Source organism: Ceratotherium simum, chromosome 6 (genome assembly GCF_057802395.1).
Source record: "Ceratotherium simum simum isolate JZ-2026a chromosome 6, ASM5780239v1, whole genome shotgun sequence".
Classification (NCBI taxonomy): domain Eukaryota; kingdom Metazoa; phylum Chordata; class Mammalia; order Perissodactyla; family Rhinocerotidae; genus Ceratotherium; species Ceratotherium simum.
In genome coordinates, this window is record NC_141905.1 from 58,264,903 (window position 1) to 58,280,514 (window position 15,612).

Here is a 15,612-nt window from a genome sequence, read left to right on the forward strand (position 1 = left end):
CCACTATTCTACTTTCTGTCTCTATGAATTTGACTACTCTAGGTATCCAGAGTAGTCTCTAGAGTGGAATCATAAATATTTGTTTTTTTGCGTCTGGCTTATTTCACTAGCATAATATTTTGAAATTTCATCCATGTTGCAGCGTGTATCAGAAGTTCTTTCCTTTTTAAGGCTGGATAATATTCCATTGTGTATGTACACTAACTATCAGGGAAATGCAAATCAAAACTACAATGAGATATCACCTCACGCCTGTCAGAATGGCTATAATTAACAAGACAGGAAACAACATGTGTTGGAGAGGATGTGGAGAGAAGGGAACTCTCATACACTGCTGGTGGGAGTGCAAACTGGTGCAGCCACTATGGAAAACAGTATGGAGATTCCTTAAAAAATCAAGGATAGAACTACCATATGATCCAGCTATTCCACTGTTGGGTATTTATCCAAAGAACTGGAAAACACCAATTTGCAAAGGTACATGCACCCCTGTGTTCATTGCAGCCTTATTCACAATAGCCAAGACTTGGAAGCAACCTAAGTGCCCATCAAGGGACGAATGGATAAAGAAGCTGTGGTATATATACACAATGGAATACTACTCAGCCATAAGAAACTTAAATCCAGCCATTTGTGACAACATGGATGGACATTGAGGGTATAATGCAAAGTGAAATAAGTCAGAGGGAGAAGGCCAAATACCGTATGATTCCCTTCATTAAGTAGTAGATAATAACAACAATAAACAAACACATAGGGACAGAGATTGGATTGGTGGTTACCAGAGGGGAAGGGGAGAGGGTGGAGGGTGAAAGGGATAATTCGTTACATGTGTGTGGTGATGGGTTGTAATTAGTATTTTGGTGGTGAACATGATGTAGTCCATGCAGAAATAGAAGTACAATGATGTACACCTGAAATTTTTGCAATGTTATAAACCAATGTTACTGCAATAAAAAAAAAAATAAATAAAAAAAATAGATATTTATACATTGTGTATGTAAATATATATATATATACACACACACACTACATTTTGTTTATCCATTCATCCAGCAATGAACACTTGGGTAGCTTCTACCTTTTGGCTATTGTAAATAATGCCGCTACCAATATGGGCGTACAAATATCTGTTCGCGTCCTTGCTTTCGATTTTTTTGGGTGTACACCCAGTGGTAGAATTGCTGGATCATATAGTATCTATTTTTAATTTTTTGAGGAACCATCGTACTGTTTTTCATAGCGGTTACAACATTTTACATTCCCACCAACAGTTCACAAGAGTTCCAATTTCTCCATATCCTCACCAACTGTTGTTATTTTCCGTTCTTTCGATAATAGCCATCCTAGTGGGTGTGAATTGGTATCTCATTGTGGTTTTAATTTGCATTTCCCTAATGATAAGTGACACTGAGTATCTTTATATGTGCTTATTGGCCAATTGTATATTTTCTTCAGAGAAATGTCTATTTAAGACCTTTGCCCATTTTTTAATCAGGTTGTTTCTTCTGCTGTTGTTGTAAGAGTTCTTTTTATATTATGGATATTAACTTCTTATCAGATATATGTTTTAAAAATATTTTCTCCCATTCTGTGGGTTGCCTTTTCACTCTATTGATAGCAAAGGAAATTTTGATGTCAAGCAAACCCAATGTCCCAGAGGCTACTGGCCCCACTGGATCAGGATTGAGAGTGAACTTTAAACTTCTATTAATGATAATAACCAGGACCCAAATTAGAGTGATATGAAGTTGCAACTGCTAATAACTGCAGCTTAAAGAAAAAATATATATATTACAGGTAATTTTCTTTAGGGCATAATTTTTAATTTTAAGCAAAGAGCTCCTTAATGTTGCTGGATTTATAGATTTTAATAATTTTAAAACAATTTTAAAAAGAAAAACAGTAGAACACAGAATAGTGGTAATCTCTCTCCAGATTAACGGGAACCTTGCCTTCATTTATTTATGCCTGGAAATTTGAACCTCATAATCAAGTTATCTACTGCCACCCGATGGCTATATCCCTTAACTACAAGTTCAGATCATCCATGAAGACTGGTAAATTGAATCTGCAAACAGTGATGGCAGCAACAGCACAGAAGTATATATTGTATGTATTTTAAAAACAAGATTTTTAATCAATTTGATACAAAGGAAGAGAATACAACAACTGATCAAAATATTAAGCTCACAAAAATTTGAGATACCTAAAACTCATTAGCCCATTAGAAAATCCATTTTCTAACAATTTCCCTAGTTTCCGTCAACTTTCTCACTTCTCCATAACTTTATAGTAAATTGCAAAATGAAGTGTGTAGCACAAAGCAGGTTGTGAAGCAAAACAGACTCTCTACACTGCTCAGGAATGAGGACTCTGTCCTCAGCCCCCAGAAAAGAACGAAGGACCTTTATTTCTTTTACTCCTTACTTCTCCAATCGTAGAGCCCCTTCTCTGATTTAAAACACAACAAAATGCCTTGCAAAATAAAAGCTTTTCTAAATTCTATCCTTATCACCTGAAAAATGAACCCTTTATAGGATCCCAAAGAGTGAAGAAAACTGTTTATGCATAAGAAAAGTCAAACTGTTAAATATTCTCACAGCCAATGCTGAAAACGACAGCACAGCATACCCACCTTAATAAGGCCACTGAAGGAACGTGAACGGGCCCTCTTCTGTGCCCGGGGAGTATAAGGTTCCTGCCGTGGTGTCTGGGTCACAGATTGTTTATTAAACTAAAAGAAAGCATAAAGAACATTTTGTTAATATTCTCCCATCAGGAGATAGCATTCTGTGACAACCAATAGCTAAGTGTAAATACCCAAAAAAGTCCAAGAATAAGCGAGTCTGTACATATATGGATTAGCAGGTTGGCAAGCAAATCACAAAGGCAGAAATCATGCTGCCAAAAAGAAGTCAAAATTTATTCAATTAGGCTGAGGGTTAATTAAATTAAATAGTGCACACCAAAAAAAAATCGAATTGGAATCAGATCAAGCTTCTCGAATGAGATCTAACTATGAGTTTATAGGAAATACAGAGGACTGAGGAACATCTTAAATAATACCACAGGGATGCAAACAGCAAAATCTAGACTGCGGGAGACAATCTGGTTTCTTTCACAAATAAAGTGCAGAAAAAGAGCAAGGGGGAGAGAGAGAATGTGTGTATGGGTGTGTAAATGCAATGTGGTATTCTGGATTGGATCTTAAAATATAAAAAGGATATTAGTGGAAAAACTGGCAAAATCTGAATAAAACCTGTAACATTAATAGTATTGTGCCAATATTAAGTTCTTAGTTTTGATGATGTTAACATTAGGAGGAACTGAGTGAAGGATATGTGGGAATAATTCTCTGCACCACCTTTGCAATTTTTCTCTAAATCTAAATTAGTTCAAGTTTAAAAGTTTATTCAAACAAACAAACCATGGCAATTTTTTTTGAGAGGGAGAAGGAGAGGATAGAAGGAGGGACCTATACACTAAAAGGGATCTGGTAGATGTATCAACCAAAAAAAAAAAAAAAGATGCATATTCTTTGATCATGCCACTTCTAGGAAATAATCTGCAATAAAGATACTTCTGAACAAAAATGTATAAACTAAAAAAAGACTTAATTTCCCCAATATGTCCAGTAGAAGGCAAACTGTATATACATTAGGTTATAAATGATGAAATATTACACAACCATTAAAAACGTTTATAGCCTTTTAATGACAGGGAAAATGTTCATAATATAATGTTAAATGAAAAGGGGAGGATATAAAAAACTGAACATATATTATGATCTCAATTAAGCAAAAGATTAAAATGTGAAATACATATTCATGGAAAGAAATACTAGAAGGAAATACTCCAAAATGTTATCAGTGGTTATCTCTGGATGATTATAGGTGATTTTTATTTCCTTCTTTACACTCTTCTAGAGGTTTCAATGTTTCTTAGTATTCATTATTTTTATAATCACAGAGAAACAATTAGGAAATAGAAAATTATAGTTTCTTCAAAAAGAAATGGCAGTATTTTAAATGTATGCAAGGAGTTTGCAAGCATGCATGAGAAAATGCTTATGCTATAATGTTTAGTGAAAAGGGGAGAGATAAAAGAAAGTATATGGTATGATCGTTACTACGTAAAAATATATCCACGAGAAAAAGACTGAAAGAAATACCCAAAATGTAAACACTGGTGGGATGAGTGATTTATTTTCTTCTTATCCTTCTCTATAATTTCCTATTTTTCTAAAAAGAGCAAAAATAATGTTAGTTTTTTCCTTTGTATTATCTTTAACCCTCAGTGTTCTTGAGGAGAGAAGTCACTACACTTGTCCTACCTGAATTGCTATCTTAGTTTCTACCAAGAATTAAATCACTACACTGCTTTGAATCTGTAATAATACTCAGACACTCCGTAAAATTCCAGTCATGGCACAACTCGCTAGATCTCAAAGTAACTTCAAAGAGAGTGACAGAAACTTTTCTTAAAAGACTTTGTCAATTGCTGTGAACAGCTCAGTGCAACATTTTCTGTGCGCTTGTTTATATCTGGCCCTATGCTTGAAATTAGGTATAAAAAAATAAACAAAAACAGACTCCTCCCTCATGAAGGTCCCAGTTGAATAAGAAGTCAAGAGGCTGACCTTGCCTACTCAGCTAAAATTCAAGAGAGACTGAGACAAAATAAGTTTCCTGAGAAAGAAACTAACCAAGTCATCAGAATTTACTCAAGCTGCACTTTGAGTTTCAAAATGGCAAATGAAAGAGCTAATTTTGCTGCCATATCTCCAAAATAAACAAACTGAGCCACTAGAATTCCTATTTCTAGTATCAGACCAGGCCCTTGATTTATAGTGTTTTCTAACTGCAAACAACTCGCTAAGAGCTACCACTTGTGTTCTGCTATGCCACCCTCTTTACATAGAGTCCCTCTAATCTTTACAACCATGAGACATGCGCATTACAATGACCATTTTACAAACAATAAAATTGAAATTCAAAAAGATTAAGTTATTTGCCAAGAAAATCTAAAGGGTTTAAACTTTGGAGCAATATATTCTAACTGCTGGTTCTCTCAGCAAACTTGGTACAAGACCAAATTAGAGAAACTAACTACACTTGGATCCTTCTGTTTACCTCTAGAAATCCAAGAGCCTCCACTCCTTTCTCTAGTGGGGCAATAGGACAGAGATCGCCATTGAGGTTCTGTTGACAAGTTTGCTTTCTTGGCTGAGCCAAAGTTTGAGCCAATAAGAGCCAAAAAGCAAATGAGATTCTGAACAGTATTCCCTAGTGATTCTACAACCACGATCACATTCCTAAAGCCCAGTCACTGTTTCCCCGCCTTTGGGCACCTGTCTGATAAGCTGTTTCTTCTTTGCTGACTCTGGCATATTGTGAACATGCTGGAACAGCTCTCTCAGTGCCTCTTCCGTACGCTGCTGGGTCTCCTCCTGCTGAGAGCAGGAATCTACCTGGTTCCGTTTCTGAGATTTTGCTAGTTGGAAGGGCTTAGAATGACATGAAGCTGTTAGATCAAGATCATCCTAGAGAAAATTTAAAAGAAAAGTGAATTAATATATCCTGCCAGCTTGGTTTTCAGATTCCCACAACCCTGGAAGAAAAAGAGGGGGTGGAGTGGGGAACATGGTATATTCTTATACTCAGGAACAAGAAAACTCTAAATACTATTATCAGATAAAGAGAAACCTATAATTACAGACTATCTTAATAGCCCACTCCCATGACCTGCCTAGAGAACCTAAATTCATTTAGAATATTGCCATCAAAAGTTATATTTATATAAGAGTATAATCTCGTGTAATTCTCACCACTATGCTATGAAGTAAGCAGGGAAAGTACCATTCCCATTTGATAGAAGAAAAATTGAAGTTAAGCTATAAGTTTAAAGTCATCTAGATACCAAAGTGACAGAGCCATCTTGGAGCCCAAGCGCACTGGCTCTTGGCTGGTGCCCTTTCCCACACTCAACAACACGACGTGATAACTACACGGCAGTGGCAGAGGAACACAAACAACTCTCTAAGAAAACCCACACTCCAGTTAAACGAGTTGAAATGAAACACTGTTTTTGTGGTCACACCAAATATTTGCTGACTGAGAGGCAGAAACAAACAGGAGCAGGAAAAATAGCATAAGACAAAAGCTTAAGTTTCTAACCAAGACAGACTAAATAAAAATCATCAAAAAGTGCTTGTGAAGTTTCTTAAACTTCTCACTTTTAAAGCTCAATAATCATGTAATCTTGTTAATAAACATCATACATTTGCTTTCTAAGCTCATGTGGTCTCAAGTCTTTTAGCTATTTGATAGAGTGTTACCTTACTACTGAACCTGCAATAAGAATGTATTACATAAAACTACACTTTTATTACTGTAAAATATTTAATACATCTGCTATTTACAGATTGCTTGTTTATATCATATGCTATAAGAATGCATATGGGCTTTATGAAAAACCTTTTCACATACAGTCTATGCCATCACTCATATGTAGAGGATACCATCCACCAGTGGAGTACGTCTGAAAGCAGACAAGAAGACTGTGTGTAGCAGGATTTTTATTTCAACATATAACTATCTTCTCAGTCCTTTTCATTATCTCAAAATGACTAGATAATTTTGAACTATAACATTAAAAACATTTTATTTTCCATGGCTTTACTTTGATTTCATATTTTGTTTCAAAACCCCACTAATCTTCATTAACTCTCCTGTTGTTTGGGCTAGGGGCAATTTCCTATTTTTACCTTTGGTGCTTGACTTCTGGATCCCAAATAGTGCAATCTGGCACATTCCCGAATATAAACAGGAGCCTGGGAAGGATATAAAAGAAAACCAAGACCAAATAATTAGTAGAATCTAAAATTCTTTCAAGACACAGGACAGCAGTTCTTTTTTTGTGTGTGTGTGTGAGGAAGATCAGCCCTGAGCTAACATCCATGCCAATTCTCCTCTTTTTGCTGAGGAAGACTGGCCCTGGGCTAACATCCATGCCCATCTTCCTCCACTTTATATGGAAGGCCGCCACAGCATGGCCTGACAAGTGGTGCGTCGGTGCGCGCCCAGGATCCGAACCCGGGCCGCCAGCAGCGGAGGGTGCGCACTTAACCGCTACGCCACGGGGCCAGCCCCAGGACAGCAGTTCTTAAAATGATTTGACTGGCAGATTACTTTGGAAAAACAAAAGATCCTCAAAATGCCCTATTCCACAGCTTCCACCAAAAAGACATCTCAGCAAATCTGATGGAAAAATTGTTTATGAGAAGACACCACTGTAACTGTTGCTGTTTTAAGATTCAAATATGGCATATACATACTTAAACGAGCCAGAAACAAAAATATAGATATTTGTAGTAATATTTATATTTGACGAAAACCACCCCCAAAATTCTTACAAATTACAAGTAGTCCCCAATTACATTTTAGAATGATTGTATAGAAAATACCGTTTAGAATTACTATGTGGTAACAACAGACAAGAATTTAACTTACTGATATATTGTCAAGAATCCTGTGACAAGTACCCTGATACAGTCCTAGCAGAAGTGTAAAATAATACAACCACTATGGAAGAGAATTTGGCAACATCTAAGAAAATTACATTTGCATTTACTCTTTAACCCAGAAATCTCACTTCTGGGGATCTATCTTGAAGATGTAACTCTAGAAATACAAAACACACTTGGATAGGATTAATTAAAAGATGGGACACAACCTAAACGTCTATTAACAGGGGACTGGTTGAATGAACATTTATACATCCATACAGTGCAGTATTATGCAGTCATTAAAACAAAAGAAGGAAGGGAAGGCAGGGAGGGGGAGGAAACACTTTATGAACTGACATGGAGTGATTTCCAGAATCCACTGTTGATTGAGAAAAGGTAGGAAACAGTGTATAAAGTATTTGTGTAAGAAAGAAGAAGAAATTAGAATATACACACATTTATTTGTTTTTACAAAAAGAAACACTAAGAAGACAAACCGGAAAATAATGAAAATGGTTAGGGAAAGAACCAAGATTTCTCTAAGTACACCTTTTTTGTGTAGTTTTGATTTTTCAACGGTGTAAATATACTACAGATTCAAAAAATAAAATTAAATCCAAAAGGAAAAAAAGACAAACTCTAAAACCAAACATTAACAGAAAAAAAAATGAACATATCTGTGTATCAAATTGAGAATATAAGAGAAAGGAATTATTTCACCTAACTTTTTTTTTTTTTTGTGAGGAAGATCAGCCCTGTCCTAACATCTGCCAATCCTCTTCTTTTTTTTGCTGAGGAAGACTGGCCCGGGGCTAACCTCCGTGCCCATCTTCCTCCACTTTATACCGGACGCCACCACAGCACGGCTTGCCAAGCGGTGGGTCGGTGCGCACCCGGGATCTGAACTGGCGAACCCCGGGCCGCAGCAGCAGAGCGTGCGCACTTAACCACTTGCGCCACTGGGCCAGCCCCCATCACCTAACTTCTGAAAACTGTATTCTGATTATACATCCTTAGTGAGATATATTCAAGGGAAAAGGAACTACAAGGAAGTCTTTCAATTTCCATCAGCAGGTTTATGGAGGTTTACTGTTAGTGGTAACAGTTATATTATTTTGAAACCAATTTACATGTATTGTAAGATAAAGCAAATAACATACAAAAATGCTATGAAAATCTGGAAATTACAATGTAAGAAAAAAAGATACAAATATAAAGCAGAAAAAGCTCTGTAACGTTAAATCTAAATTGGAAACATTAACATGAACAAATGATTTCTTTTTAAAAAGTTTTAATCTACTTCCTTGCGCTCAAAGAGCCTAGATGCAATGATACCCCAGAAACAAGGAGTATACCTCGTGTTAAAAAAAACCAAGGCTCCTTAGAGAAAATAACTGATCCCAGGCCCAGAGCAGAGCAAGAACAGAGGGAGCTAAGGACCTTTTATGCCAGAAAGGAAACACCCAAAGACTAAGGGAGTCCTGTCAAAAAGACACAGCAGGAACCAGCTTGCAAGGGCAATCACTGGCCAAATTTGGGACAATTTGAATATCAAAATTAATAACTGAAATTAACTAACACTTTGAATAACTAAAAATCCATGAGTCTATAGAAATACTCATAAATAAGAGAATGAGACAGAGAAAAGGAAAGCTTTTCTCCAACAAAGAACATCAGTTAATAAAGATTACATAATAGAATTAGAAAATCATTATTTTGTAATACCTAATGTAATCACAGATTCCAATAGGATTATCAGTGGATGCTAAAACCATTATATTAGCCAATCTCCCTCCAAGTTACTTACTAATTACAAAGGGAAAGCTGTGCCTTTATAAGTGAGATGTGGCAATTAGCAAAATTAGCCTCACTAAGAGTGAGACAATCTGACATGCTGGACCTCCTGATGTGATACAACATGATGCAATATGATATACACAAACATCACCTATGAAGTATCTTTGACAAAATTGCTTAACCTGAATCTAATCAAGCCTCTAGACCCAACTTCCAGTTTACAGGAACTACATAAAAGAAGATAGAGGAACAAGTTAAATGACCCTGAAAAAACAATAAGACAAATTTAGAATGTAGAATATTCGACAACACAATTAGCTTGAATGCTTCAACAAATCAATGACATGAACCAAAAGCGGTATGATTGTTCCAGGTTAAAAGTTACATAATAAATTAAAAGCAATACATAAACCTCAATTAGCTTTTTTTTTTTTTTTTTTTTTTTAAAAAAAGCAGCTATGCGGGCCGGCCCTGTGGCTTGGTGGTTAAGTGCGCGCGCTGCAATGCTGGCGGCCCGGGTTCGGATCCCGGGTGTGCATCGAGGCACCACTTCTCCGTCCATCCTGAGGCCGAGTCCCACATACAGCAACTAGAAGGATGTACAGCTATGACATACAACTATCTACTGGGGCTTTGGGGGGAAAAGATTAAATAAATAAAATCTTAAAAAAAAAAAAAAAAAAAGCAGCTATGAAATACATTCTTAGGACAATTGGAGAAATCTGAATATACACTGAATATTAGCTGATATGAAATTCTTGTTAATTTTCTTAGATGTGATGACAGTATTGAGACTATTTGGACAATATTCTTATTCAGGACATTCATGCTGAAGTATTTAGGGTGAAGTATCATGATGTCTGCAATTTACTGTCAATGGTTCAACCAAAAAAGTAGAAGTATGAACATAGAGAGAGAGAAAGTTGAACATTTGTTGAATCTAAGAGTCATATGTATATTCACTGTTTTACTCTTTCAACTTTTCTCTATATTTGAAATGTTTCACAATAAAGTTTTAAAGAGTCTCATGACAAAGACATATCTATAGTTTAATTTTTAATTTGAAAAACTATAAAGCAGAGCTCAAGACCAAAAGAAATTTCCTGCAAACAAGAATATGACAGGGGCCGGCCCCGTGGCTTAGCGGTTAAGTACGCGCGCTCCCCTACTGGCGGCCGGGGTTCAGATCCCAGGAGCGCACCGATGCACTGCTTCTCTGGCCATGCTGAGGCCGCATCCCACATACAGCAACTAGAAGGATATGCAACTATGACATACAACTATCTACTGGGGCTTTGGGGAAAAAAAATTTAAAAAAGGAGGAGGATTGGCAATAGATGTTAGCTCAGAGCCGGTCTTCCTCAGCAAAAAAAGAGGAGGATTAGCATGGATGTTAGCTCAGGGCTGATCTTCCTCAAAAAAATAAAATAAAAAATAAAAAATAAAAAGAATATGACAGAACCCACACCACCTATTCTACAAATTAAAAAAAAAACACCTCTGCCCTAAAAAGATAGCTGAAGGGATACCCAGCAAGGCAGCTAGAGGCAGACTGGTTTAAACGAAAATTTGAGGGTCGTTAAGTTTTTTACAATTCATAGGGAAACAACAAAAAGACTTCCCAGATAAAATGGGAATTGGCCTTAACTGTATATATATGTTGCTAGGAAAAGATGTGGTGACTCGTGTTGGGGAGAGATAAAACCAGACTTGGTCAGAGAGTATGGGACAGAACTGTAACTACTTAAGAGGAATTCTGGGGAAATTGGCAGAGCAGGAAAAAAAAATACAAAGAACACAGAATGAGGCAACACAGGATCTGAGGATTAAGGAGGTGAAAAGTCCACCCAAAGAAGCCTGAGAACAAGAAGACACAACAAAGCACAACAACAAAAAAGTCTAGGGTAAAACAGGCCCCCAGAATAAGTGAGAAAGCACACAGAACAATCAACCATTCTTCATCCAGGGGAAAAGCTCAGGGAAGAACCTAATCAGCCAAACTGGTGAAGCGGGTGCCCACAAGGACAACAGTTCTGACCCAAATCCAAAGAGAAGAAACCTAAGACCAAAATAAATCTCCAAAAATGTTCTTTCTCTCCTTTCGAGATCAACAGAGGCTCAAAGAGAGCTCACATTAGCCTGGAAACAAAGATAAAGTAGCAACAAGAATCAAAATCCCAAAGATGAGAAGCTGAAGGAGGGATCTGCAGAAGAGAAAGGAAAAGTAAAAAGAGAGAATGTTTGAAAGAGTCTAATTATTAGAACTTGTACCCAGCTGAATTACATCTAGGACACTGTACTCTTGTTTTATCTGTAAGGTTTGCACAATCAGTACTCTCAAAACCCTCTACAGTGATATGCTATCTTACATATCAGGTAAAAGGGACTTCGCTGATGTGATTAAGGACTTGGCAATGGGGAGATTATTCTAGGTTATCTAGTTGAGTCCAATATAATCACATGGGTCCTAAGAAGCAGAGACCCTTCCCCAGCTGTGATCAGAGGGAAATATGACTACGGAAGAATGGTCAGAGAAATGCAACACTAACAGCCTTGAAGATGGAGGAAGGAGGCCATGAGCCAAGGAATATGGGCAACCTCTAGAAGCTGGAAAAGGCAAGTAAACAGATTCTCTCCTAGAACATTCAGAAAGGAATGCAGCCCTGCCAACACCTTGATTTTAGCCCAGTAAGACTCATGTTAGACTTTTACAGAATTGTTAAGATAATAAACTTGTGTTGTTTTAAGTCACTTGAGCTGCAGTGAGATCCCTCTTCTCTTTTAACTTGAGGATAGTGGCTATGAAAAGTTAACCCCATATTAACAGTAGCAAGAGAACTCAACAGAAGGAGATATCGATTAGGAACTGCACCTAGAAATTCACCATTTTGATTCATGACCACTATAGGTATATGCCTTACTCTCCATCCTCACAACTCCTGTACTTATTTCCCCAAAATCCATGTTTTGGAACTAGTTCTTCCTCTAAACAGGAAGTATATAAAGAACTGGTTTGAAAGATCTTTGTTCATCACTAAAAACCATTCTTTCTCCTGTTGTCCTATGTCTACTGCTCTAACTCACTTATCTAGATCTTGACCTCTTATTGACCATATCTTTGTCCTGGGCACCTAAACCCATAATACATCTCTAACCCTTTGTTTTCCAGCCTACTAAGCCAAAGATTCTGCAACGAAAATTTCTAAACTGTGGACTCTGGAGCACTTACCATCCTATGGTGGATAAATCCTAGGGTGGCCTCCATGTTCACACCCTGAATAATCCCATCTTCTTGAGTGTGGGTGGGACTTGGGATTTGCTTCTAACCAATAGAATATTGGTGATTAAATGTCGCTCTTGTAATGATTAGGTTACTTTACACGGCTAAGGTGATGGGATGACACAATGGTGATTAGGTTATGATTTATATATATCCATATTATACGTATATGTGTATGTATATATATACATGTATATACACACAAACATATTATTATACACACATATATACATGGCTTTATCTTCATCTTGTTAGCACATACTAAAGAATCAAGCTGCTATGATGTGAGAGAAGAGACAAATTGAGGGAAAAACTTAAATAAAAAAGAACCACAACTAGCCAGAGCAACTAGGCAAGAAAAAGCAATAAAAAACATCCAAATTGGAAAGGAAGAAGTAAAATTATCTCTGTTCACAGATGATATGATCTTGTAGGTGGAAAGCCCTAAAGATTTCACAGAAAAATTGTTAGAACTGATAAATGAATTCAGCAAAATAGCAGGATACAAAGTCAACACACAAAAATCAGTTGTATTTCTATACACTAACAATGAACAACTCAAAAAGGAAACTAAGAAAACAATTCCACTTACAATAGCATCAAAAAGAATAAAATACTTAGGAATTAACTGTGAAAGGTGAAAGACTTGTACAACAAAAACCACAAAACATGGCTGAAAGAAATTAAAGACCTAAATAAATGGAAAGACATCCCATGTGTATGGTTGGAAGACTTAATATTGTTAAGATGTCAATACTATCCAATATAATCTACAGATTCAATGCAATCTCTATCAAAATCCCAATGGCAGTTTTTTTTTTTTTTTGAGGAAGATCGGCCCTGAGCTAATATCTGCCAATCCTCCTCTTTTTGCCGAGGAAGACTGGCCCTGGGCTAACATCCATGCCCATCTTCCTCTACTTTATGTGGGACGCTGCCACAGCATGGCTTGACAAGCAGTGCATCGGTGCGCGCCTGGGATCCGAACCGGCGAACCCCAGGCCGCCGCAGTGGAGTGCACGCACTTAACCGCTTGCGCCACCGGGCCGGCCCCCCAATGGCAGTTTTTGAAGAAATAGAAAAATCCAACCTAAAATTCATATGGAATCTCAAGAAGCCCCGAATAGCCAAACAATCTTGAAAAAGAAGAACAAAGCTGGAGGCCCCACATTTCCTGATTTCAAAACTTACTACAAAGCTAGGGTAATCAAAAGAGTGTGGTACTGCATAAAGACAAACATATAGACCAACGGAACAGAATAGAGAGTCCAAAAATAAACCCTCGAATATATGGCCAAATGGTTTTTGACAAGGGTTCCAAGACTATACAATGGGGAAATGACAGTCTTTTCAACAAATGGTGCTGGTTAAACTGGATATCCACATGCAAAAGAATGAAGTTGGACCTTTACCTAACACCACATACAAAAATTAACTCAAAATGGATTCATGACCTAAATGTAAGACCTAAAACTATAAATCTCTTAGAAGAAAGCATAGAGCAAAAGTGTCACAATTTGATTTGGCAATGATTTCTTGCATATGACACCAAAGGCACAGGCACCAAAAGGAAAAACAGGCAAATGGGACTTCATGAAAATTTTTAAATTTTGTGCATCAAGACACTATTAACAGAGTAAAAAGGCAACCCACAGAATGGGAGGAAATATTTGCACATCACATACCTGATGAGGGATTAATATCCAGAGAATATATAAAGAACTCCCACAACTCAACAACAAAAAAACAACCCAATTCAAAAATGAGCAGATAACTTGAACAGACATTTCTCCAAAGAAGATATGCAAACAGGCAGTAAGCACATGAAAAGATATTCAACATCACTAATCATTAGGAAAATGCAAATCAAAACTATAATGAGATACCACCTGACACCCATTAGCATAGCTATTACCAAAAAAAAAACCCTCGAAAACAAAATAACAAATGTTGGCAAGAATGTGAAGAAATGGGAACCCATGTGCACTGCTGGTGGGAATGTAAGAGGGTACAGCAACTATGGAAAACAGCACGGCAGTTTCTCAGAAATTAAAAATAGAACTGCCATGTGATCCAGCACTTCCATTTCTGGGTATATACCCAAAAGAACTGAAGGAGAGTCTCAAAGAGATATTTGTACACCCACGTTCATAGCAGCATTATTCACAAGAGCTAAAATGTGAAAGCAACCCAAGGGTCCTTGACAGACAAATTGATAAGCAAAATGTGGTATACACATAGAACGGAATGTCATTTAACCTTAAAAAGGAAGGAAATTCTGACATATGCTACAACATGGACGAACCCTGAAAATATTATGCTAAGTGAAATAAGCTAATCACAAAAAGACAAATTCTTTATGATTCCACTTATATGAGGTACCTAGAATAGTCAAAAATCATAGAGACAGAAAGCAGAATGGTGGTTTGCCAGGGCAAAGGGGGAAGAGAGGAATAGGGAGTTATTGTTTAACGGGTATAGAGTTTCAATTTTGCAAAATGAAAAGAGTTCTGGAGATGGATGGTAGTGATCGTTACACAATAACATGAATGTAATGCATGCCACCAAACACTTAAAAATAGTTAAGATGGTAAATTTTGTCATGTGTATTTTACAATAAAAAAAACAATTGAAGAAAGAAAAAAAAAAAAAAGTAACCAGAACTGGATGGTCTTAAAAATTCTAAGCCTTTTCAGATGGCAAAGATGCTAAAATTAAGAAATTCGCTATCAGGAAAGTGTGCTCTAAAGAAAAGGACAAGGATGTGGCTGTGTAACCTTGTGCTAAAATCTTAAGAAATATCAAAAGGTCAGAATATTCAGTCACACAAAGGGCCCTTTCAAGAGAGCAAAAGAGTGCCTCGCAGATCCCCTCAATCAAACCAGAGGGCTGCTAGGAAGCTTAAAGCTATTGTCCCTCAGCGTTCTCAGCAGGAGACCAAGGTAGGGAAGAGTTTATCCTGAAAAGATGTGTATATGTGGCTTTTATCTAACAGACTGAAACCCACAGAAGACCCACAAAGTTC

The 15,612-nt window shown here is 37.0% G+C and overlaps 1 protein-coding gene across 5 annotated transcripts in view; it reads right to left on the bottom strand.

Annotated features, from left to right (window-relative positions):
- Nucleotides 1–15,612, bottom strand: part of ARHGAP19 (Rho GTPase activating protein 19) — a 63,115-nt gene that overhangs the window by 11,304 nt on the left and 36,199 nt on the right. For 4 of the 5 annotated variants that reach the window (XM_087432361.1, XM_004427899.3, XM_087432362.1 and 1 more), the window contains exons 7-9: nucleotides 6,770–6,835; nucleotides 5,354–5,545; nucleotides 2,639–2,737 (exon numbers count right to left, since the gene is read on the bottom strand). In XM_087432361.1, coding sequence (XP_087288487.1) covers nucleotides 2,639–2,737; nucleotides 5,354–5,545; nucleotides 6,770–6,835 — 357 coding nt within the window. The remainder of the gene's footprint in view (nucleotides 1–2,638; nucleotides 2,738–5,353; nucleotides 5,546–6,769; nucleotides 6,836–15,612) is intronic. The other variant, XM_087432364.1, reaches the window with a different exon arrangement.